Source organism: Pseudogymnoascus destructans (genome assembly GCF_001641265.1).
Source record: "Pseudogymnoascus destructans isolate 20631-21 unplaced genomic scaffold scaffold_12, whole genome shotgun sequence".
NCBI lineage: Eukaryota > Fungi > Ascomycota > Leotiomycetes > Thelebolales > Thelebolaceae > Pseudogymnoascus > Pseudogymnoascus destructans.
This window is the reverse complement of record NW_020167531.1, coordinates 433,726-457,033: the sequence shown is the minus strand read 5'-3', so window position 1 is coordinate 457,033 and position 23,308 is coordinate 433,726. Positions and strand designations below refer to the sequence as shown.

At 53.1% G+C, this 23,308-nt stretch overlaps 10 protein-coding genes across 10 annotated transcripts; 5 read left to right on the top strand and 5 right to left on the bottom strand.

Moving 5' to 3' along the window:
- Positions 1-402: 402 nt before the first annotated feature.
- RPC34 (34-kDa subunit of RNA polymerase III (C)) lies at positions 403-1,884 on the bottom strand (the record flags this gene model as incomplete). The annotated part of the gene is made up of 2 exons (XM_024470060.1): positions 1,271-1,884; positions 403-1,168 (listed from the first exon to the last, which is right to left on the bottom strand). Exons 1-2 carry the CDS (start codon positions 1,522-1,524, stop codon positions 403-405), a joined length of 1,020 nt encoding a protein of 339 aa, XP_024323485.1. The 5' UTR covers positions 1,525-1,884.
- On the top strand, positions 1,885-4,620 carry VC83_06459 (uncharacterized protein). The gene is made up of 3 exons (XM_024470059.1): positions 1,885-2,077; positions 2,166-3,519; positions 3,585-4,620. Exons 1-3 carry the CDS (start codon positions 2,039-2,041, stop codon positions 4,019-4,021), a joined length of 1,830 nt encoding a protein of 609 aa, XP_024323668.1. The 5' UTR covers positions 1,885-2,038; the 3' UTR covers positions 4,022-4,620.
- VC83_06457 (uncharacterized protein) lies at positions 4,597-5,982 on the bottom strand. Its single transcript, XM_024470058.1, has 5 exons — positions 5,708-5,982; positions 5,421-5,495; positions 5,270-5,300; positions 4,967-5,126; positions 4,597-4,864 (listed from the first exon to the last, which is right to left on the bottom strand). Exons 1-5 carry the CDS (start codon positions 5,813-5,815, stop codon positions 4,669-4,671), a joined length of 570 nt encoding a protein of 189 aa, XP_024323728.1. The 5' UTR covers positions 5,816-5,982; the 3' UTR covers positions 4,597-4,668.
- Positions 5,983-6,143: 161 nt separating this feature from the next.
- VC83_06456 (uncharacterized protein) lies at positions 6,144-7,388 on the top strand (the record flags this gene model as incomplete). The annotated part of the gene is made up of 1 exon (XM_024470057.1): positions 6,144-7,388. The coding sequence occupies exon 1, from the start codon at positions 6,357-6,359 to the stop codon at positions 7,386-7,388; it is 1,032 nt and encodes a 343-aa protein (XP_024323726.1). The 5' UTR covers positions 6,144-6,356.
- Positions 7,389-8,435: 1,047 nt separating this feature from the next.
- Positions 8,436-9,036, top strand: VC83_06455 (uncharacterized protein; the record flags this gene model as incomplete). The annotated part of the gene is made up of 4 exons (XM_024470056.1): positions 8,436-8,439; positions 8,496-8,578; positions 8,681-8,811; positions 8,880-9,036. The coding sequence occupies 4 exons, from the start codon at positions 8,436-8,438 to the stop codon at positions 9,034-9,036; spliced, it is 375 nt and encodes a 124-aa protein (XP_024323671.1).
- Positions 9,037-10,243: 1,207 nt separating this feature from the next.
- Positions 10,244-12,428, top strand: VC83_06454 (uncharacterized protein; the record flags this gene model as incomplete). Its single annotated transcript, XM_024470055.1, has 3 exons — positions 10,244-10,310; positions 10,368-10,666; positions 10,719-12,428. The coding sequence occupies 3 exons, from the start codon at positions 10,244-10,246 to the stop codon at positions 12,426-12,428; spliced, it is 2,076 nt and encodes a 691-aa protein (XP_024323725.1).
- A 372-nt stretch (positions 12,429-12,800) lies between these two features.
- Positions 12,801-13,310, bottom strand: VC83_06453 (uncharacterized protein; the record flags this gene model as incomplete). The annotated part of the gene is made up of 1 exon (XM_024470054.1): positions 12,801-13,310. One exon carries the CDS (start codon positions 13,308-13,310, stop codon positions 12,801-12,803), a length of 510 nt encoding a protein of 169 aa, XP_024323670.1.
- VC83_06452 (uncharacterized protein) lies at positions 13,064-17,867 on the bottom strand. Its single transcript, XM_024470053.1, has 3 exons — positions 14,691-17,867; positions 13,785-14,637; positions 13,064-13,686 (listed from the first exon to the last, which is right to left on the bottom strand). The coding sequence occupies exons 1-2, from the start codon at positions 17,651-17,653 to the stop codon at positions 14,337-14,339; spliced, it is 3,264 nt and encodes a 1,087-aa protein (XP_024323669.1). The 5' UTR covers positions 17,654-17,867; the 3' UTR covers positions 13,064-13,686; positions 13,785-14,336.
- Positions 17,868-18,181: 314 nt separating this feature from the next.
- Positions 18,182-19,771, top strand: VC83_06451 (uncharacterized protein; the record flags this gene model as incomplete). The annotated part of the gene is made up of 2 exons (XM_024470052.1): positions 18,182-18,574; positions 18,623-19,771. Exons 1-2 carry the CDS (start codon positions 18,377-18,379, stop codon positions 19,769-19,771), a joined length of 1,347 nt encoding a protein of 448 aa, XP_024323507.1. The 5' UTR covers positions 18,182-18,376.
- A 265-nt stretch (positions 19,772-20,036) lies between these two features.
- VC83_06450 (uncharacterized protein) lies at positions 20,037-22,120 on the bottom strand (the record flags this gene model as incomplete). The annotated part of the gene is made up of 3 exons (XM_024470051.1): positions 21,839-22,120; positions 21,677-21,764; positions 20,037-21,616 (listed from the first exon to the last, which is right to left on the bottom strand). Exons 1-3 carry the CDS (start codon positions 21,944-21,946, stop codon positions 20,037-20,039), a joined length of 1,776 nt encoding a protein of 591 aa, XP_024323724.1. The 5' UTR covers positions 21,947-22,120.
- Positions 22,121-23,308: the final 1,188 nt, after the last annotated feature.

Below are 23,308 nucleotides of genomic sequence, written 5' to 3'. Positions count from 1 at the left end.
ATGGACTACATATAGCTCAGGATCAATATCAACAATTTAGCCTTCTCGGGTTTCCCTCCTCCCCTCTATTTCCGAGTAAACTCATATGGCAACCATAGCCCTTTAATAATTGAGAATCTTTTATTTCAGATTTATAGCTGCTGTAATCACCACTCTCACCCACAGTCCCTCTATACTTTTAAGCAGCACCAGTATTTTTACCTCAAATACACATCCCACATCGTCTCCCCCCAACCCAACCCAAAATCAGCAAATAAATCACCCCAACACCAAAAAAACGCCCCCACCACTTGATCCCAAGGTATACCCTATTAACGCCCTCCCATCCCGTCTCTCTCCCCCCCCCCTTCCCCTTCTCCTCCTCCCCCCCAATCCCCCCCCCTCCACCTAAACCCTCAAACCCTAAAACCCCCCCCCAGTCAACCACTCCTGATAATAAACACAACTACTCGCACTAACCGGCCCCCCCTCCTCGCAAAGCTCAAACACCGGACACCTCCCACACGGCGCCTCCGTCAACCCATTCCCCCTCTCCACCGCCTCCTCCCCCACAATCGCCTTCCGTACCGCCTTAAACGCTACCCCCTCTGGCCCAGCCACGACCTGCTCGATGCGGCGATCGTAGACCAACACGTCGAGGAGCGCGGAGATGTCGTCTGCGGAGAGGGTTGTCGAGGTGATGGGCGAGGACTCGATGAAGAGGGTTAGTTCGGCGAGGGAGGGGTAGCCGCGGTAGGTGGGGGGGAGGGGGAGGAGGGTTATGGTATCTCCCCCTTGCGCCGGTTTCGGTGTTGGGCGGCCTGCGATTCTCTTCAACGGCCTCCTGCTCGTGGATCTGTAAAACGACCTCGCCTCAATGTACTTATAAAGCACCCCCGTCAACCCCTCAATAAACGCCTCATCCAGCTCATTATCAGTGTACCAAGCCCCCCCGGTGGCCTTCTCGGAAGGGCGTAAGGTGGATTTGATGTACATCTTGCGGGTGGGGTGCTCGACGGATTTCATGTCTGAGATGAGGCGCTTGGTCTCGAGGGCTTTGAGGGCGGAGCGCATGAGGGATTCGTGGAGGGCGGTTTTGTTTTTGATGGTTTTGGACCAGATGCCTTCGGTGCTGGATTCGTCGATGAGGGAGTAGACCATTTCTTGTTCGTGGGTTAGGCCGCGGTATCTGGGGGGGTAAGCTTAGAAACTGCATCACCGCTAACGCACCACTGCTGGCTTCGAGGGGATTGGGGACTGGGGATTGAGGGCAGGGAGGGGAAAAGCTTACTTGAGAGCGTCCTCGAGAGGACGGTACATCCACCCCAGCTGCCCATCCCGGACCATCTTGAACAACTTCTCGTCCACGAGCCGCTGCGTCACAGCGAGCAGCAGCGCCGCGTCGCTGTCGGGTATGACTCCCATGTCGAGGATGTCCTGTTGCCGGAACACGGTTTCAAGCTCCTCGTCGAGACATTGTTCGTACACTTGGTTTTTGAGGATCTCGAGCTTCGTGTCGAGCGCGGCGGGGGGTGGGGAGGCCATTGTTGGAGTGGCCTGGTAGGCGTGAGGTGAGGTAGGTGGGTGGTGGGCGTATGAGTGTGTGTATGAGTGTGTGGCGTGGGACGAACGATTGCCGGTGTGGTTGTGGTAAGGTCGGTATGTGAAATAGCGACAGCGACGACTCTTCAACGTAGACAGGCCGCGCTTCGCAGGTCACTTGGTGGCGAGTCGAAAGTCTGGCTGGAGTTAAGATGGGAAGGCTGGCGCCGAGTGCATATTGTAGAAATATAATATTTTTGACGGGGCAATAGGTTAGGTTAGGCGAGGCGGAAAGACGAGGCTACGACGCCAGCGATTTTGGTATGGACCATGACGTCTTTCTTGGTCTTTTGCTGGGGCCGACCGAGAAAGTTAGATAATGAGACTACGATTCAATACGACGACAGCGACAGGTTTTTTGTGATCTCAGATACTGCGACTTGGGCTGTTGTGCCATGTGCCTTTTTATTAGATAAGCTTGCTGAGTAGTTGAATTGGCACAAAGGATACCACAGCCATGTCGACTCCTCCAGGAAAACGTGGGCCTTCGGTCCTGGTATGTGTTTCAGTCCCTCCATGCATTCACGACCTCGCATACATCTTCTGCCGCCCAGTATATAAGCACAAGACTAATTCAGAACCAGGTCACCGACTCCCGCGAGCGCCTCCCAGCTGCACGTCAACAGGCGCGTCCTTCGGGCGCTGCGAGCACCGCCCGCGTCCGAATGCCTACGCGTTATATATCCGTCGACAACGTCCTCCAGAACTCCTCCGAAATCCCATCCGGACAGGCGCGCTTGCCGCCTAATACTCAGACGGCGCGTCCGGGCGTGGAGCGTAGCATGTTGGCTGCGAATGTCTCCCCCGGGACGCGGACATCGCAGGTTAACATCCCCGGGCGCACGACGAAGGTTAGCGAGAAGCTCGTCCTCATCCCGGAACTGGAGGAGGGTCGAGAAATCGAGGAAGGGGTGGCGAATGGGACGTTCCGGCTTGGGTATGTGGAGGAGAGCGAGGACGAGGGACGGCCGCTGCGGAACGAGGAGCTTGATGAGCTGAGGAGGAAGGGTGCGCTGAGGGGGAAGAGCTATGCGGAGCGGCTGCCGAAGGCGAAGCGGACGGAGAAGGTGGCGAGGTGTACGGCGTATTGTACGGCGCAGGGGTTTAAGATGGCGGCGACGGCGGCGTTTGTGAAGGGGCAGCATGGGGCGAAGACGAAGTTGTATGATGATTGCCTGTATACGGTTTATCATCTGCCGCTTTTGCCGGGGAATGAGGGGTATCGGTTAAGGAGTAGTCCGATCCTGAAGCATCCGGGTGGGAAGGCGGTGCTTGATGAGGAGATTGAGAGGAGTGAGGCGAGGGTGTACCATGAGGGGTATTTTGAGGACACGGATGTGTATGGTGTTCGTGGCGGAGAGGAGAGCCCGGCAGGCGAGAGCGACGATGATAGGATAAGACGAGAGGATAAGGAGAGGCGTGGCAGAGAAGAGGAGAGAGTCGCGGCGCAGGGAAAGAGGGGCGACAGCCCAAACCGCCTCGCCCCTGACGCCACCACCTTCGCCGAGATGTTCGTCTTCTCCTACGGCGTAGTAGTCTTCTGGAATTTCACCGAGAGCCAGGAGAAGGACACCCTCGCCGACTTCACCTTCACCGAGATGGAGACGGGGCAGTCGATTATATGGCGGCCGCAGGATGAGGCGGACTTTGAGACGGAGGAGCTGCATTTCGAGTATAGCTCGTTTGTGGACAGGCCGAGAGTGTTTAATGATATGATCACGCTGAGGAGTGGAGATCATATGATTAAACTGGCGATGAGCCATGCGATTGCGCAGAGCACGAAGTTGAGCTTTTTCGAGGAGAAGATGTCGCAGACTATGCTTGATGCTCAGCATGTCCCGAAGCGCCTGGCACTGACTGGAGAACTGGGGATGTCTCGTCCTGAAGTTGTCAAGATCCTTGGGCGATTGTTCAAGAGCCGTGTTGATGTGAATCTCTGTAAGTATTTCCCTGTTGCTCTCTGGCCCCTATCAGTTGTCGAATAGCTACTGATACCCACACAGCATCCAACATTCTCGACGTCCCCAATTTCTTCTGGGACTCCGAGCCCACACTGCACCCCCTCTACTTCGCCGTCCGCGAGTACCTCGAGATCACACCCCGCATCAAGGTCCTCAACGAGCGCTGTCGAGTCTTCCTCGAGCTTGCTGAGATCCTCACTGACTCCATCTCCGATACCAAGATGAGCAATATCACATGGATCATCATCTGGCTGATCGCCGTCAGTATCGTCGTCACTGTCTCGGAAGTTGTGTTACGCTTTGGGATGTTGCAGAGTGGACGAAATACCAATATGCCTGGTGTTTGTGGTCTCGCTAGGGTTGGGGCGTATGGAGGTGGTAATAACAATTTGACGAGGATAAGAGAGAAGTTGACGGAGGATGATATGCAGCAGTTGTGCGGGATGCCTTATATCCAGACGACGTATAATGAGTTGTGAGCGGCTACCCCGCCGGGCTTGTGGTCGTCCAAAAAAAGCCCCTCAACCGACATTTGAACGCCCAAGCCCCGTCGCCAAACCATCATCACATCGCCCCTAACCCCCCTCCTGCCCGTGGCTCTTCACTCCCTCGTGGTCCAAAAAATCATCAAAAAATCATCAAAAAAGTGGCCCGATCCAGATTCGAACTGGAGTTCTCCATCGTTCCTCAATCAACCGCAGACTCGAGATATCCAAGGTGTGAGCCTGAAGGTATCCAAGATTGGTTGATCAACTGAGGGACGGAAGTCTTAACCGCTAGACCATCGGGCCTGTGGAATTAAAGGGTTCTCGGTGAGAGGGGGTATATAAGGTTAGGAGGCAGTTTTCTTTGTTCTTTTTATGCGGGGCGGCTTAGGCGGCAGGGGGCGGCATAAGCGGCGTGTATGATTAGCTAATGCGAGTTTGTGAGGAGCGTGTGGTGAGTTGTGTTGTTGTGCTCGTCGAGACTGGAGCGTGGAATAGGAGTATTGGGGATTAGGCGTTTAGCACACTGTTGTTGGGGATTATTCATTCCATAGATCACAAATTCCATTCCCTGTATCCTCTCTCACCCCCTTTATATGAAGCCCCTTTATTTAACGTACTATATCAAGCTACGATCTTTCCTACAAATTCCAATTCACAGCCTGCCCCTCCCTCCCCGAAGACTTCACATCCCACTCCCCTTTAATAACATCAATCAGCAACTTCAGCGCCTCAACCGCAAAATTAACCATATTCTCTGCCCGGTCCGCCGACCCTGTGTCTACTTCCCGCGTGAATGTGCCTTCGGGGGTTGAGACGGCGAGGGCTACGTAGCCTCTGTTTGCTTATTAGTTTCTTTTACTTCCAATCTAGGCTGCGCCGATCCAACTGGTATTCTCTGACTTCATAATAGATACGGCGGAGAGACAGGCAACTTACGGGGTTCGGTTCTTAGTTGTTCCCCCAGTGGGACCGGCGGTGCCGGACTCGCATATGGTGTATGTGCTGTCGAGTTTCGGACGGACGTTCTCTGCCATTTTGGAGACGACGCCGAGGGTTGGGCCGATGTAGGATTTGGTGTCCTCTTCTGTCCATCCGGCTAGGGGGCGTTAGCATGGTTGGGCTTGGTGGATACGATGCATAGATGGGATATCTCTGGGATCTTGATGGACTTGGGAGGTGTTCGGGGATGCAGCAAATGGGGATAGCGTGGGATTAGAGAAGACAGGTTCAATAACTTACCAAACTGCACCCGTGAAGGGAGGGTATACAACTTCTCCGATATCAGCTTTCATTCTACGTCTCACGCATCTCCCCCATCCCTCCTTCTCCTCCTCCTCCATCCATCCCCATTCCTCCCTCGGAAACCACCCGCAGCAAGGAGCCCACATACCGTCAACCCGCCCTTGTAAAATCTGCTTGCACCCGGTGTGCTCAACAATGCAGCCGAGATTATCCCTCCGGCAGCCTGCGTAACGTATCAGTATCCTTGCTTACTAAACTTGCTCGCCCTGAAACTCGCTACAATGAATGATATAGACGGAAGGGAAAAGAGGGGGACCATGTGACCGTCAAGAAGCACAGGTGGCTGCGTAACCTATGAAAGGGACTCCGGGAGGGAAATAGATCACATGAGCGGCCCGATGGGAGGATATACCGTAGTATAAATCATATACTCACCGTCTCGGCCACAGAAACAGTTTCATTGCGTCCTCGGAGGAGCTCGGCGACCTCTTCAACGAGAGGTACGAGGGACCGAGGGGGAAAAGAGGGGTTTAAGCCGAACATAGCTATGTTGTGAGATTTGATAAATAGAGTTAGTTAGAGGACTAGATGTAGAGGGGATACGAGTTTGGAGTAGAGGGGTAATTGCTTAGTAACGGGTGTGAAACCCTATGATGGTGTTGGCAGGCGTGACGTGTAAGCTTTGCGGCCCGATGCACGAGATGTGTAATATGGTATGGAGAAACAAATGCACGACGGCTTGCAATTATATTGGTTTATATCACGGGATTGTGGGGATTTGGGTGGGTTGGCACGGGTTGATACAGGTAAATGGTTGAATCGAGGTTTGTGAGCTGATTTTTTATTTTCTTTATTTATATTACTGTCTTGTTCTATGTGATATAAACGGTGTAGAGGATTGGATATATACTATTTTTAATAGATTTCGGGGGAATAATATAGAGCAGGTTTGTAGATAAAGGAAAAGAATATCAACGAAAATTTGAAAAGATTCCGAAAGCATTGGCACGGGTGGCTTGCTCTAGAATCAGGGTGCTTGCATAGCAAACTCACCGTATATCTGCTTGCAGGAATACATGTATAAATGCAGCGCCATATAGAAACACGCCAACAAGTTTGGCACACCACAACGATGTCTTCCTCTCGCTGGATCCCCCAGAGTCCCCCCCAACGAAGGAGAAGCCACATGAGCCGGCATACCTTCCTGCCTCCCATGATGTGGAGAGGTTCCATCGCTCCCGACCGCCGTTCGGTGACGGCTACGAGGGGAGGAGATGGAGGAAGGAGTTTCTTCTCCGGTCTAACCATCGGAGAGCCGAGACGACCACACGACAATAGACGAACGTCCATGAACGTGGGATATCCAAGATTTCCCAACCCCTCCGAGTACCCACCTCCCCCGGGGTATCCGTACTACGAATGGGACGAGTTTTACGATCCTCAGCCGCCGACTGGTCCACCCCATGAACATCGCCCCCGGCCAAGACGTGATTATGTTGAGCGAGAGAAAACGCACGAGGACGATGCTGCCAACTTTGACAGTGCATGCGCCAAGTTGTTTCAGCAACTGGAGCAAGCTGAACAATTCTATCAAAATTTCCAGCAGGAGTTTGATAATGAGGTCACGTCCATCAAGAAGTACGCGGGCGATGGTATTCTGAGGGAGCTGTGGTCTCGCCGAATCGGAGTCCCATCTTCTCGCCGAGACTCCATCAAGAGTGAAGAGGAGGTCAACGAGTGGGAGGACCAATTGCGGAAGCCGTATCAGAAGTTTCGAATCCAGGCGACGAAACTGGACATGTGTTTGCAAAAGGCGGCGACTGCCACGATTCCAATCCCAAAATCGAGAAAGGATGAAACAAGCGTCGACTCGGCAAAACTCCTTCAGGACAAGATCGAGACTTCTGGCGAAGGTATTCGGTGTCTTTTGGGGAAGATATACCGCTCGAGGCAATATTGCTCTGAGCTGGTGAAGGAACTAGGACAGCTGAAGGCCCTTGTTGATCCCCAGAAACCTGAAGGATTTGACGAGCAAGAAGATCGTATCGGTAGTAATGATGTTGAATATGGACCAGTGGCAGATACCGCTCCTGGCAATAGTGCTCCGAGCTGGTGAAGGAACTAGGCCAGCTGAAATCGCTCGTCCATCCCCAGAAATCTCATGAATATGACGAGCAAGGAGATGGTTTCGGTAGTAATGATGTTGAATATGGACCAGCGGAAGATCTTCAATTCTGAGGCGTGTTGATAGGGCGCGTGACTTCAATATTGATACTGCCATCTCGATCGCGGGGTCATACTAAGTTTAAAATCACAATAAATATTAGTAGTATCCCATACCTCAGTGAATACAAATCCCACGTACCTGGAAAAAAAGTGGAGCGTCGTCCCCAACAGAGTAATCAGAATCGAATTGTACCAGCTCTACAGCAACAAGTCGCCATAGAGCCAGCACGTTGCGTATTGTACTTAAGTGTCATGCCTCTATAGCCACCGAACCCCGCCATCTCCCCTCCCCTGTCGGGTCAGGCATCAGGCAGGGACACGGCGGTTCATCTGACATACACGATCTTCGCAATAGCCCTCCCATAGGAACGAACCACGCGCCCTCTTCTCTCTCTCAAGATATACAAGACGCGGGCCCGCCCTGCTTTTCTGATGCCAATTGCAGACGTGAAACACGCCAGGCCGTTACCGGCAGACCTATGCACCTTCCGAAGAAGGGAGTGAGGTGTTTTGAAGATTACTCCGAATTTCTCATATGCAAATAGAATTTGATCCGAAGATCTTCTTGACACGGAGCTTGCGCAGGTATCTGTTTGTAGCATAGAAACGCAACGTTGAGGGGGACGACGCTGAAGAGGAAAGAAAAGAGAAGAAGAGAGCTTCGCAAGCTCTGTGTAAAATATATTTTGTGACTCTGCGGCCGCGTGCCCCGCTTTGCCTCGGCTGCGGGTAAAATGACGCTAATAGGCGCCACATTAGGCTGTGACATCACGTGTGTACTCGTTGACGTGTGCATGTCTGGCGCAGCACATCAAGATCAAGGTGAAACTAAAGAATGTCTCAAGAATGCCAATTAAGGAGCTTCTGGAACCACAACATCTCTCTGCGCTGTCGGGAATTCTGAATACGATATAATTACAATTACTGAAACCTCACAATGTGTAAGCAGACCTATGCAGGGCAGAAAGACCTGAGGGAGAATGCTAACACTCTCCAGGTATCGTCTTCACATGTGGCGAACATGAGTTCTCCTCAGAGTTGAAAGGTTACGAGGGCGTCACCTGCCAATGCCACAACTGTGTAAGTTTAAACCTGAGTCCCTTGAACCCAGGACCTAGATACTCTGGAAGGGCGATCGCATTATACAATACGGAGCGTCACTGACCAGTGCGACTACAACAGGGAAACCACTCAGCGACAGTGATGAAGCGGTGGAACTGGTTCACATTCTGCTTCGTGCCCATTCTTCCGCTCTCTACACACGCCTACAAGGACGTTGTCTGTCGGATCTGCGGCTTTGCGCAACCCCTAGAGTACCTTTCCGAATCTGTTGCGGAATTGGGTGTGTGGGAATAATAGCTGACCTGTGTGGCCACTACAGGAACCGGCAAGACGTCCAACAACAACACAGAGGTGCGGGAAATGAGATGCAGCCTCAAGGCCAACCTGGACCGGGGTATAATCAACAACAGCCTGGATGGGGTCCACCACAAGGTCAACAACAGCCCGGTGCCAAGGCAAACATGACGTACGGATAGACGGGCACTTGGTGACCGAGACAAGGCATTTCCTGGCCAATCTTTTCATAGTACAAGATTGGCCAAGATATGCATTTGTGGGGGAGGAGGGTCAATTCAAGTAAGGCGTTTTGGGTTGGGATTCCATAGGGCTGGGAAGGCCATTGGTTTTTTGCGAGGGGACAAGACAATACCAATGTTGTCGTCGTTTCCAGGCTCATGATTTTGAGTTGGGTACACGCGCCGTACCTTGGCAGTTTCTTCCGCCGGTGTGTGCCACGCCGTGTACTATAATAATATCTGAATGTCTTATTCCTTGGGGGGGCTCCATCACTATCCTCATGGTCTCCATCCGCATGGCTTATATGGGGGGGAAACCGGTATATGTACCGCATCCTGCAGCTCCATTGATTGCTACATAACAATCTCCCGTGCTCCTCCGACCCCAGAGCTCCAATTAAGAATCGGCAACCTTGCCATCTCTCCACATGGCGGCCGGCAATGGCTTCGTTGATAAGAGCTCATGTTTTCTAGCTCCCGACCCTTATCTCAACCATGGGCTAACTTAGATGTGGGGGTCCAGGGGGTGTCTCTTATCATTGCACCACGACCGCCCCACGGCCGCCGTGCACACGTAAGCAGCACCTCCCCGAGCAGAAAAACTCAACTATCTCCTGATGGACTGACTCCTTATCATTTATCAACGCCTCCATTCCAGCCACCTCGGTTTTCACGTGTCATCAACATAAGATAATCCTACCAATGCCAGTTGTCACAAATATCATTACGGCGTCTTTGGCTTATCCCGGAGTTGGCCGCTATAGTTATACGGTCCCACCCGATATATGCTGCTCAGTACCCCCTTTCAACTTTCATGTTGCACCTTACCCCATATCTCAGAAGGGCAGATGGCAGATTCACCTATCTACCATGCCATCTTTGCCCATATCGTGGCCGATGCCGGCCCCATTGACTCGTGGGTAGGCCATGGGTTAGGCTTGACTATCTTCTTTCTTTCTGGGGTTCACCAGATCTTATCTCATAGCTTCAATAGCTATGACTGACGCAGGTTTCATTGGACAGTTGCATTTTGATACCATGTAGGTTTTTCGTTCATATATCAGTGTCTCAGCCCAGCTGGTGTACAAGGCTTTTTTTATTTTCTCTTTGTCGTCACCCTTGAAGATATCACATCTCGCCGTCTTCAGATTCTCACGTGAAGCTCGAGATGGACGCAAACCACATAACCATCCCCCACCCTTTGGGTCAAGCATGGGGCTATGGGATTATCCTTGGTAAGGCTTTATTATGTCTTTCTGTCTACTTCACACTCTAATACCAGCGGTTTCTAGGTCTCGGTTCCCTATTCGCCCTTGGGATGGTGCTTGTAACCTGGATCCTCAAGCGCTACAACCATGAAGTTCAAACTTCCGAAATGTTCAGCACCGCCGGAAGAACAGTAAAATCGGGATTGGTAGCCTCTGCGGTTGTATCGAGTTGGACCTGGGCCGCGACATTACTCCAGAGCTCCAGTATGGCATACAAGTACGGGGTCTCTGGGCCATTCTGGTATGCCGCTGGCGCAACAGTGCAGATCATTTTATTTGCTACTCTCGCCATTGAGTTGAAGCGCCGTTCCCCCAATGCTCATGTGAGTACTTTGTTGTTCTCCTTCATATCAGCGTACTGAGTATCCCGAACAGACTTTCCTCGAAGTTATCAAGGCACGCTACGGCATGACCACGCATTTGGTCTTCGTTACCTTCGGCCTCTTCACAAACATCTTGGTCACAGCCATGCTCTTGACCGGCGGATCTTCAGCATTCACAGCCTTAACCGGTATTTCGACCCCGGCAGCATGCTTCCTGCTCCCGTTAGGAGTCATTGTCTACACCATGTTCGGCGGCATGAAAGCCACATTCTTGACAGACTATGTTCATACCGTGATGCTTCTAATCATCATTCTAATTTTTGCATTTACTGCCTATGCTACCAACCACATCATCGGCTCTCCAGGCGCAGTTTTTGACGCCCTTGTTGCCGCCACAGAACGTCACCCAGTCGAGGGGAACGCAGGAGGCAGCTACCTCACCATGAGGTCCAAAGAAGGTGCCATCTTCTTCGTCATCAACATCATCGGAAACTTTGGAACTGTGTTTTTGGACAACGTGTACTACAACCGAGGCATTGCAGCTTCCCCGGTCTCCGCCTTGCCCGGATATATTATGGGCGGGCTGTCATGGTTTGCGATCCCATGGCTTTGCGCTACGACAATGGGTCTCTCGGCACTTGCACTCGAGAACCATTCCGTCTTCCCAACTTTTCCCGAGCGCATGTCGGCAGCTGATGTCTCCGCCGGTCTCGTGCTCCCATATGCCTCTGTGGCTCTCTTGGGCAGTGGCGGAGCAGTGTGTGCCCTGCTTCTCATTTTCATGGCCGTTACCTCCGCAACCTCTGCCGAGCTAATCGCGGTCTCGACTATTTTCACTTACGACATCTATCAGACCTATATCAAGCCTGGTGCATCCAGCCGCAGCCTAATCTACATGTCCCACGTCATGGTTGCCTGCTTCGGCCTCGTCATGGCTGCGTTCTCGACAGGTCTTTACTACGCCGGTATATCAATGGGCTTCCTCTACCTCGTGATGGGAGTGATCATCTCCGCCGCCGTCCTCCCCGCCACCCTCACTCTACTCTGGAGCAAACAGAACAAATGGGCCGCTATGCTCTCCCCTCCTCTCGGCCTAGTCTGCGCACTGATCGCCTGGCTCGTCACCTGCCAAAAGATGTTCGGCGAACTCACCGTCGAGACTCTCGGCTCCAACTACCCCATGCTAGCCGGGAACGTGGTCGCCCTCCTCTCCCCCGCCATCTTCATCCCAGTCCTCACTTTTGGGCTTGGCGCAGATAACTATGATTGGGTGTCCATGGGGGAGATCCAGCGGAGCGACGATCACGAGATCGCGGAGGCGTCTGGAGTCGATCTTGAACTTGTCCCTGGAGAAGCTGTCATCACTGCGGAGCAGCTGGCCGAAGAACAGCGGGTGCTTCTCCGCGCGTCCAAGATCGCGAAGGTAGCCACCATCGCGATGACGCTAGGCTTCCTCGTCCTCTTCCCCTTCCCAATGTACGGCTCCTCGTACGTCTTCAGCAAGCCGTTCTTCACTGGTTGGGTGGTCGTGGGGATCATCTGGATCTTCTGCTCGCTATTCTGTGTTGGGATATATCCGCTCTGGGAGGGGAGGCATAGTATGGCGCATACATTTAAGGCGCTGTATCTGGATGCGACGGGGAAGCAGCACCCGAGTAAGCATCATGCGCATGGGGCTATGATGGTGGAGGATGAGAATAGTAGTGGGTCTGAGACGCCGCCGGAGAAGAAGGATTTGAGTGTTAGTGTGAGCGAGTCGTGAGGTTTGTTCGGGGAGGGAGTTATATATATCAGGAGTCTTATCTTCCACTGTCGTTTTAATATAGGTTAAAAAGTCCGAAGTTCTGATCCAACCCGTTCAACCCCAGAAGATACAGCGTGCATCGCATAACTTTACAGGGCCCCGATACCATATAAAAACACCAGCCGCAGTGAGTTCGAACTTCAAGATGAGAACGGCGTTAGAGTGCCGGACGAGGAACCATACCGAGTAGAGGCGGCATCAGAGTTATACAAAGGTGTCGTCTCCAACTCTATATGGTTTACAACAGTCCTTTTCCAATGAGAAGCAAATCGACAACCCCCCCCCCCCCAAAAAAACAACGGTGACAAACCCACACCGACAAGAAACCCCCTACCGGCGAGAACCCCTTAACAACAGCATAACCCAAACAACAACAACAATACCCCCCGAAACCCTCTTTCCACTGTCAAACATCAACCCCTCCACCACGCTTCGGCTCCACCACCATAAATCATGCTCGAATTGGGGCATACACCCCTGGAATTTTCCGACGGAATTCGCAGGCTCCTTGGGTTGGTATATGTCGTCGAAGGAGGGCGTTTTATAGTGGTTTTGAGGCTGGGGCGGGGTGTTGGTTTGGTGGGGGGATGGAGGCGGGGGAGAAGGGGGGGGTGACCTTTGGTGTGATTTTCTCGTTGTGTGAGGTTTTATGGGTTTTTTTGGTGTGAGGAGGAGGGGGGAGAGGGCTTCAGGTGGGATGGGGTTGTTTGGACTTGTTTCAACTTGTATGGGATGGAGGAGGGTTGGGGTGTGTGGGTGGGAGTTGTTGGCCGATATAAGAGTGGGATTTTGAACACCCATACACACATCCAGCACATCCAGCTCACCTTCCCGAGACATCAGGCCCGTGTCGCGCAAAGTAAGGTAGAGAAAAAAGGTATATAACAGTCCGAAAAAGCACGCAAAGACCGAACTCGATGAAACCTCGGAGAGTACCTTCTCCCAATCAACGATCCCGATTCTTTTGAACGGGAAAGAGAAGTGCCGTGAGCCCAATCAAGCTCCCCGAGTCTGTTGTGAACCCTTCTGGTTTGAGGTGGTGGGGGGGTCTGTCACCGTTGCGCTGCTGCTGTCATTCCATTCCTTGCTGTCAACACCCCACTGCCACCGCCATGGTCAGAATCTCATTCGCAAGTTGTTCCCCTTAACGAGCATCACATCCCAGCCCAGTCCTCTCGATTGTTCTACTCCCTAGAGGCGCTCGATATGGACTCTCCTATATAGTGATCAACAATGGCTGTCTAAATGCAGGATAATCGTATCTTCCATGAAAGTCGCTATTTAAATAGGCTTGTCTTGGGTTCGGGGGTCTACCTTTGAGAATATTCAAGTGCTGGGAAAGACTAATCCTCCGATCCGTCTCCTTCATCCCCCAGACCATTACCGTGATTTTGACAAGGTTTCCCAGCACGCCACAGACCCGTCCGCTGTGTTCCTCGTCCATGTAGTAGAGTAAGAATGAGGGATTCCATATATAATACCGAGAGTATAGGATTTGAAAGAACTCACACACTGGCCCCTGAGTTAGCAGTCACCCGCACAAGCACCCTGCATTGCAAACCCCCATTGTACAATATTATTATGCGTTGACACTCCTATCGGTAAATATTTGCCTGCAGTCTATCCCGCATGCTTCCTCCCCCCCAACATATCCCATCCAGCGGCTTCCCAGTACCAGCCGAATATAAACTTCCCAAACGGCCCAGCCCTATCATGCAATTTCCCGACTAGCCCCATATGGATTCTGACCTCCCCGAGAAAATTACAATTTTAACCCATGCAAAAAAAGCACCGGTATCAAACTCCTGGAATGCAAGTAAAACCCACCGTTTCCTCTCCATATTACAAATTCCCCCCAGCAAGGCCTCAAGAGCCAAAGCTGGGCGCAGCCACGGCCCCAAAGCCGTGATCCATCCCGCCATCCTCCGACTTCATCGTCCCGTTCAGCATTGGACACAACTTCTTGTTCGTCTTGATGTGACCCGCCTGTCCGCAATTAGCACACTTCCTCAACGTCCCCTTTGGCGTGGCATCGGTTGACGCCGGGGTAGCGCTGGGGGAACCAGCATCTGCGGTGCCCTCTGGGCCTCGGAATATGCCCTTCTGCTTTTCGCGCGCGTGGCGACGCTCCTTGTTGCGTTCGAGACGCGCGAGTTCTTTGCGAACACTGGATATACAATTAGTACACGCCGCAGAAAATAATACAGGGTTAAATCATACCGTTGGGCTTCCTTCTTGTCCCACTCTGGATCGCCAGTAGGCTTAACGTCGTAAACATTATGCCCATCTGCGTCCAGAGCGTGGCGGCGCTTGACGTATTCCCTCCAAACTCGCGGATCCGACACAATTTCCTCAACTTCCTCCGGCTGATTCCATTTATTTCGAATGGTGCGGACGATGCGATGGGCCTTGCCGGCATGGTGGCTGCTTGTGCTAAACCTGCTGATCTGACTCACAGAGTCGTCGAAATTCGCTGGCGTGGTTGCCGAGTGCGGAGTAGCGTTTCTTCCATACGGTTGCTCCATCTCAAGCGGATGGTCTAGTTCCATTTCACTGCCAGCATGCTCTGCGGTATCGGAGAGGTTGGCCTTTTGCTTCTCCCAGATGCCCTTGATGGCCCGCGTATATATCTCGTTTTGCTTGTCAACGTTGTACTTGTGGCCACCATTTGCTTTGCGCTCACGAGCGATAGCATCCTCCGTAGTTGCCTGAGGGCCTTGAATGGTATCAAGATATCCTCCTTTCATGGACGTCTTAATGAAACTGAATGCCAGTCCACAGCCAGTTGGGTCGCCCTCGCCATGGAGCTGCAGCATAGCCTTTCCTGCTGCCGCATCCAAGAAATTCTTGCTGGTCTTCCAAGGCGCAAGGAGCTGCTCCAAACTATCGCCCTCTTGTTCCTCTTCGGAGCCGTCGTCCCGGTTGTCCCTACCATAACCTGCATCTTCCAAGTGTCTCAGGCCAACTTGCATAGCGTCAATGGTGCAGACGTCTTCAGGCTTGACCCAAGAGCGGACTGTGGTCTCATCTGGAATAACGTCTCCTGGCTTGACCCGCCAAACCTTTTCATCCTTGTAATACTTGATGAACTCCTTCAGCTTTTGCCTATTCTGCATATCGCTGGAATCAGTAATATGAGAGGTGATCTCATCGATCCTCACGGTGTTGGCGGGGTTATGGCGGATTTTTCTGAACGCAATCATCTTCATGCGGCTCTTCGAGGCATTAGTAACCTTTCTAGACTGCGGACCAGGAATCTCCATCGAAGGCAATTGCTGTCCGACAGCATAGATATTGTCAATGTTGCGAATGTGCCAAGAAGTTCCATTTACTCCGGTTGTGTTTCGGATGACCAGGAAATCCGTGTTCTTCGGCTCCTGCTTGAAGACAGGGGCACGGAACATGGCGTTGTGGAGCGTAGGCACGGTCTCTCCAGGTTCAACGGTGCCGAACTGCGCAAACGGCGACCTATCCTCGGGCATAAGCACACTTGTCTCTCCGATTTCGTTCTTTGGCCTCAACGCGTCGTCAGCGTCTTTGCGCCGGTAGTAGTTGATGATTCTGTTGCCCATTCCGAAATTGGACAGAACCGTCGGGTGCTCTTCCGAGTACTCGAGAAGCATAGCAGTCGAGTTATCTGCCAGTGACAGATCCTTGGACTCCTTGAAAATTTCCTGGGTAGATAATCCCTTCATGTGCTTCCTCTTGCGTTGCGCAGGCTTCGAGAAATAAATGACGTGGTTCATGAACTTTCCAAACTTCAACGAGGGTCTGTGGTAAGAACGCGCCTCTTTGGTATAAAGCTTCACTCTGTAGTATGGCCACTGCAACTTCAGAGCCGGCAAACTATGTTCGACTGTGATGCTGCCAATTAAGGCACGGACCTTGTTCTGGTGGTTCTCCTTAAGAGCATCATAAGCTTCATCGTTAGATATGTTGAAGCGTTGCGACAAGCTCTTCGACACGTTGCCGCTTCCTCCACGTTTGAAACTACCACCAAGGCGCAACTGCCTATCCGTTTGGCTTGGCTGATGCACATCGACAAGGAGGTGAGGATCGTTGAGGTCGAGCATGACACGCTTCGCAACACGCGCCGTGGCACGCTCAAAATCATCGAAGGAAGGCACCGCAAAGGACGGCATTTTAAGAATGTCAATCTCCTTCGGTTTCGACGTTTTCTGGCGTTTCTCTGGGTGCATCTCCATATCCCTGAACCACTCATCGTCCGCATCATCCCAGGTAACTTCAGGAGCCTGGCGTTCTTCGACCTCGGGTGAGGAAGCCTCGATTCTCGATTCCCAATCATCACAAATGACTTGCAAGTCAGCCCAGCTTATGCCTCCAATCTCCTCATCCGGTGGCGGCGTATCCCAGTCGAAGCCATCTTCGGATGTTGCTTCGTCCGACTCCTCCTCCAATATCGGGATAATGCCTTTGGCCACCGACTCCTGGATCCTCTGTAATTTGTTGGGATGCGATGCCCCTGCGACGCGAAAGCTCTTCTCCTGCTCCGGCGCGAGATCCAAACTGACTCTTGTCGGGTTGACTGGCTTTGGCGGCTTGATAGGTTGTTTGGGGATGTAGTGTGCCTTCTTGGGCGGAAGCAACTCATTCCAGTTGATGGTGACACCTTGCTCAAACGTAGGCCATGCCTGCTTCACCAACTCCTCCTCAGTCTCCGCGGGGGCTGGGATGGAAAGATCTTGGTTCGCCTCATCGGATGGTTTCGGTTCTTGGTCGAAGCTCATAGACGGAAATTCGGTAGATTTATCCAGAGACGGCAGTGATGAAGGCAGAGTCAGGCGACTACCTATGCTTTGAGTAGTTTGCGAATCGTCGAGCTGCTTGATTTGAACCCCATTATGCCTGTCCACCCCTTCGAAAGGCGACGAACCGCGAAGCTCTCCGAAAAGATCATCGGTATCATGGCTGGTTCTTCCATCATCCGTCAGGCCCGGCAGATCAGCGCCAGCTCCATTTGTCGCTTCCTCCTCGTCGGGTAGGTCGTCGTCGCTGATGTCTTCGAAGTCCTCCGCGTCATCAGCCTTCTCGCCAACCTCCAGCGGCCTGTCGAGGTTCAAGGCTCCCTGGTCATCTGGGTTCTCCTGGTTCAAGAGAAAGCGCTGCAGTATCTTGTCATCTTCAGCCGCCTGCTTGTCCCAGTCCACATCTTCCAGCGACATCGTTGCGGTCGCGGTCGGTCCCTGAGTCCGTTGTGGCGTGCGCAAGATCAGAGACGCTGTCCCTTTGTCGCGCTTTCGGGTGTAGCTATCTCATCGGGGTATTCTGGTCATCGACACGAGCTGGGTGTTGGGTTCTTGGTATCGTAGGAATACGCGCAGAGCGACCTATGTCTGTGGTGGCGAGCTTGGCTTCATTTAGAGGTGAATCTGCTGATGTAGTTGTGAAGTTCCAACTCGGGTTGCTCGCGCCAACCCCAGCCACTAGCGCGATCGAATAGCGGAGTCAGACTACAAGTCACGTGGCCTCTGTCTAGATTATAACGTCGGAATCTCTAACACTACTTTCTAGTATTGAAGCATGATATAAAATATATGAAGTCTGTATAAATAATTGAGAGGTGGGATCAGTATTTTTTATTAGGTTTTGGAGGGTTGATGTCTCGAATTTTTTATATTCTCATGCAATGAATTATAAGTTATAACAATTAAATAATTATCCCTCATATTAGGATGAGAACTATTATATCAAGACCCACAAAATTGAGCTTATAGGTACCCCAAGAATTTCTCATAAGCTTGATAATTAATCACCTTCACATATATATTATTATTTCGCTACTATAACCCCACCTCACCTCCATCCCACTCGCACCCAAGCTTCACTATTCTCGCGACCATTTTCCTCAAAAACACCCACTGAACACCTCCCCCACCTCCAGAGCCATGGCAACCTCATCCCTCGAAGCGCTGGAAGCACAGCGCCAGAAACTCGTAAAGCAATTCGTCAGGACCAACCTCAATGGTGCCCCCGTCCCCTCCGCAATCCTCGACCTTTCCAAAGTGAAACGAAACTGCACCCGCATGCTCGAGTCCATCGACGCCCTCGGATTCGGGTGGAGAGCGCATATCAAGACACACAAGGTCCCGCAACCCCCCTCCCCCCTGAACCCCCAACTAACCCCCTCCCAGACCACCGAGCTCACCCTCCTCCAGCTCGGCCCCCCCCCCCGCCCCGCCCACCTCATAACATCCACCCTCACCGAAGCGGAGAACATCCTCCCCCTCCTCCTCACCTACCCCCCCACCTCCCGCTCCCTCCTCTACGGCCTACTCCCCGCCCCCTCCTACGCCCCCCGCCTTGCCTCTCTCTCCACCTCCCTCGGCCCCTATGGATTACACATCCTCCTCGACCATCCCTCTCAAGTAGGTGTGCTGCGGAGCATCTATGAGCTGTCCGGCACGGCGGTGGGTGTGAGTATTAAGATTGAGATGGGCTACCAGCGTTCTGGCATCTTAGCTTCGTCGGATTTGTTCAAGGAGTTGGTGGCTGCGTTGCTGCCGCTGACTGAGGAGGGGAAGTGTAAGATTGTGGGGTTTTACTCGCATGCGGGGCATTCGTATGCTGGCTCTGATCCGGCGACGGCTATTAGTCTTCTCAATGACGAACTCCGCGCTCTTCTAGATGCTGCGAAGGAACTTCGTGAGTTGGCGCCGTCGAGCACGCTTACTTTCTCAGTTGGCGCGACGCCAACCACGACAGCAGTGTATAACCTCCTGCACCCCTCCTCCACCCCCTCCACCGCCGAGGCCACCGCGCTCGCATCCCTTCAATCCACCATCGACTTGGTGAAAACCGCAGATGCACAGATCGAACTCCACGCTGGCGTCTACCCCGTCCTCGACATGCAACAACTCGCCACCTCCGCGCTACCCCCCTCCCTGCTCTCCACCTCCTGCATCGCCCTAACCATCCTCGCCGAAGTAGCCTCCATCTACCCCACCCGCAACACCGGGGAAGCATTAATCACAGCCGGTTCCATCGCCCTAGGTCGGGAAAAATGCAAATCCTACGACGGATGGGGCGTTGTCTCCCCCTGGGGCGCGGTGGGGGGGGAGGGATGGGTGGTGGGGAGTGTGAGCCAGGAGCATGGGGTTTTGAAGTGGACTGGGGAGGAGGGGAGGGGGAACGGGTTGGAGGTGGGGGGGCGAGTGAGGGTTTGGCCAAATCATGCGTGTATTGCTGGGACGGGGTTTGATTGGTATTTGGTTGTTGATTCGGAAGGGGAGAGGGAGGGGGATGTGGTTGTTGATGTTTGGATGAGGTGGAGGGGGTGGTGATGTGGAAGGGACCTAGGAGGGCGATGTAGGTATGGGTAGAATCATGTAAACGGTTTGGTAGAGAATAACAAGCAGAGTTGAAAAATCCTGAATTCCTCGCACACAAACGGAGCTGAGCATCACCATCTATCCTACCCCCCCCCCCAAAAAAAAAACGCCAAATCCCCAAGTTCTAGACCCCTCGGGTTCCATATCCCCCATCGTAATCATAATCATAACCATCATAACCCACCCTTTCACCCCATCCCCCCTCCCCACCCCGCCCCTATCGCTTCCCCCCCAACCTCCTCTCCATCCTCGCATCCGTCTCCGAATCCGCCCTCTCCCTCTCCCACCTCCTCTCCCTCTCCCTCTCCCTCGCCCTCTCCTCATGACTCACACTCCTCCTCTCCCTCTTCCCAAATTCCTCTCTTCGATACTTTTCCCTCCCTCCCATCCCCCCTGCCCCAAAACCACCACCACCACCGACGGCGGGGGGCGCATCCGGCGCAACAGGAGGCTCCTTAACCCCCCCCCTGAGGGGAATATCAATATCCACTAAATCCCTCCACCTCACATTCGCCCCCCCGCCGCGGGACTCGCTACGCCACGCATTCGGGTAGGAAGGAGCGAAGGGGCTTGCGGCGCCCAACTTCCCAGCTGGAGGGGGGTCGACGGCGATTTTGTAGGTTGCAATTTTTGGCCCCGCACCCCCAGCATGACGAAAATTCGGCATCGATAGCCCGCGATTGCGGTGATCTTGGCGGAGTTTCTCGTTCTGGAGACCCCCGCCCAAACCACCACCACCACCACCACCACCGACGGCAGCGGCCGCGGCGGAAGCAGCTGCGGCGGAAGCAGCTGCGGCGACGGGGTCGGGGTGCGGACTTGGCGACGCGGAGTAGCGTCCTGCGAAGGGGGCGGCGGTGGGTTTAGCGTTGCGCCTCGGTTTCCCCTGCTGCTGCGGAGGTGGCTGAGGCTGCGGTTGGTCCTTCGACTTCGACGCCCTGCTCGCACTATACAACGGACTAGTCGGCAGATCAGTCGTCAGGCTCTCCGAGCTCGAACTCCACGAACTACTCGAACTACTCGAACTACTCCTTTCCCTTCTATGTCTCGGATGACTATGCCTCCTCCTCCCCGGCCCACCATTATGCGGTCTCAACCCCTCTGGCTGGGGGACATCAGAGGCGTATTTTGGAGGTCGGCTGGAGGTGGGGATGTTACGGTAGTAGTCCCTTGGCACGGAACGGCGGCGGCCGCGCGCGGCTTCGTATTCGAGTGGTGGAGTGGCCGGGCGGGGGGTGGGTGGGGGGTCACGGGGGTTGGTGGGGGCGTGTGTGCCGCTGCGTGTGGGTTTTTGGCGGCGCGGGTGCTGCTCGGGTTTGGGGTTGAAGTTATCTGTGCCTCTAGGGCTGTCGCGCGGGATAGAGGTAGCGGGGTGGGTATGCGACGCCTTCACGTAAGGGGACTGATGTCTCGAGTCCGCCGTATGATTCGGTTGACCCCGAGGCCTCTCATCCGCCGCCGAATCCCTCCGCAGCCTCTCAGCGCACTTATTATGCCATTTCTCGATAGCGGCGTCGGGCTCCTGGGGCAGGCAGGAGGCGGGGAGGTCGGCGGGGAAGCGGTCTCCCGTCTCCGGGATGAGGATGGGGAAGTCGTGGACGGCGCGCTGGAGGAAGGGCACGTGCCCGGAGGGGTCGAGGAGGATCTCGATGGTTTGCCAGCGGACGAAGCCGCGGGTTGTGAGGGCGGGGATGGTGGGGGCGTGGAAGTCGTCGTCGGTGGGTTGGAGGGTGTGTTGGCAGCCTATGGATTGGTAGATGAATGATATTTGGGGGTTTGGGAGGTCGATGAAGACAGCTGCGAGGTAGGAGTCAGTTCAAGCTATACAGACAGTTCAAGGCAGATGCGCTCTCTTACAGTCGTAGTTCCCACCGACGGCTTTGTAGAACGCCGCCAGCTTTGGCGGGGTAAGACACTTTGTGTCCTTGTCCCCGAGATTCTTGACCTTTTCCACACTGTCAGAACGGCGCACTGGCAACAGCAGCGGGCCTATGGCGCATCTTCCTAGGCGCTACATACAATATATTTTGCGATCCCCGTGAGCAGCGCAACCATGACCCTCGAGGGCTTCTTGTCGCTGTCAAGGAGATCGCCGTAGTACGCCGCCGCGTCTTGTGGTTGCGCCATGGTGGGACTGAGCAGAGCACGAGAGCGAGGGCGCGGTTTGGTGGATAGGCATCGACGTGTGTGTGGTGAGTGAGAGGATGAATACAGATGCAGGAGGAGGGATAGTAGGTAGTATGTGAAAACGCCAACTCATGCAGATGCAGTTCAGTTAGGTAGAGGTAGAGGTAGAGGTAGAGGTAGAGGTAGAGGTAGAGGTAGAGGTAGAGGTCGAGGTCGAGGTCGAGGAGGTAGAGGTGTAGAGCGGGACAACGACCAGGCCAGGACCAGGTTAAACACGTCGGGCCGGTTCAGGTCAGTCCGTTTGTTGGCGCCCAATATGAGTTGTGGATCAGCTTTGGCACCTCCCTGATGTCAGTGTAGGTTAATATTCCAGCTCTTTAGCCGTGTTTTGCGAACGATATTTGCAAAACAATAACTATCCAGATTTATCTTCATTCCTCCCTTCATTTGTCGCTGTTGATCCCCGCATCCGTCTTAACTTATAGGTACTTCATGACAGATCCCATCGCTCCCGTACGCTCCCGCCGCTACCTGGATAGTTTTGGGGAAAGTAGGCGGCAGAAGACCCCACGAAACCACCAGACTACCACTAACTTACCAACCAAAAATTGAAAATAGTTCCACCATTATTATGCCAATTCATCTAAATCACCATCACACATCTCCTCTTCACTACCATCAATTAAATCACCATCACACATCTCCTCTTCACTACTATCATCAATTAAATCAATTATAGATGTTGTAGCTTATGGCGTTGTTGATATTTTCGACTTTTGGGATGTAGCTGTTGTTCTGCTTCTGCTTCTGCTTCTGCTTCTGCTTCTGCTGCTGCTTCTGCTTCTGCTTCTGCTTCTGCTTCTGCTTCTGCTACTTGCGACATCAACTCCTTGGTAGAGATGTGGAATTGACCCTTTAAAACTGCTCTTTTGCCCTTATTCTGTTCTCTGCGCTTCTGTCTTTGCTGTAGTATGTGGCGTGTATTAAGAATGCCACGACTTATGAATGCCACGACTTATTGTAGAAGAGAGCACTGTATTTGCTTTCTAAAGTGTCTGAAAATCAGGAGGGCTGCTAATATTGCTGCTGTTTTTGACGCGCTTCTTGCCTTGATGGCCGTTGTTGGCTAACACGCATACTAACAGTACTACGGCTCAACCCTAAGGCCTTAGCAGCCTCATATGATGATTTATACTTCTTATTTTGGATGCCTAAGATAGCTTCAGCTAATAGAGCTTCTAATTCCTCTGATTTTCGACTTTTTTTGCGTACCATAATTGATTGATAGGTGTGTTAGGTGACTACTCCGATTTGGTGGCATCCGTCCCGTTACGCCACGACCTACGTTACCTGTGGCTTTCC

What these genes read in the sequence shown, in the direction of transcription:
- VC83_06457 (XM_024470058.1), bottom strand. Translation starts at nt 5,815, where the DNA reads ATGTTCGGCTTAAACCCCTCTTTTCCCCCTCGGTCCCTCGTACCTCTC. An exon ending in TTTACAAGGGCGGGTTGACG is followed by an intron (nt 5,301 to 5,420) that starts GTATGTGGGCTC and finishes ATATCGGAGAAG; the next exon opens with TTGTATACCCTCCCTTCACG. An exon ending in CCCTTCACGGGTGCAGTTTG is followed by an intron (nt 5,127 to 5,269) that starts GTAAGTTATTGA and finishes AACGCCCCCTAG; the next exon opens with CCGGATGGACAGAAGAGGAC.
- VC83_06452 (XM_024470053.1), bottom strand. Translation starts at nt 17,653, where the DNA reads ATGTCGCTGGAAGATGTGGACTGGGACAAGCAGGCGGCTGAAGATGAC. An exon ending in GACAAGAAGGAAGCCCAACG is followed by an intron (nt 14,638 to 14,690) that starts GTATGATTTAAC and finishes TTGTATATCCAG; the next exon opens with TGTTCGCAAAGAACTCGCGC.
- VC83_06459 (XM_024470059.1), top strand. Translation starts at nt 2,039, where the DNA reads ATGTCGACTCCTCCAGGAAAACGTGGGCCTTCGGTCCTG. An exon ending in AACGTGGGCCTTCGGTCCTG is followed by an intron (nt 2,078 to 2,165) that starts GTATGTGTTTCA and finishes ATTCAGAACCAG; the next exon opens with GTCACCGACTCCCGCGAGCG. An exon ending in CCGTGTTGATGTGAATCTCT is followed by an intron (nt 3,520 to 3,584) that starts GTAAGTATTTCC and finishes ATACCCACACAG; the next exon opens with CATCCAACATTCTCGACGTC.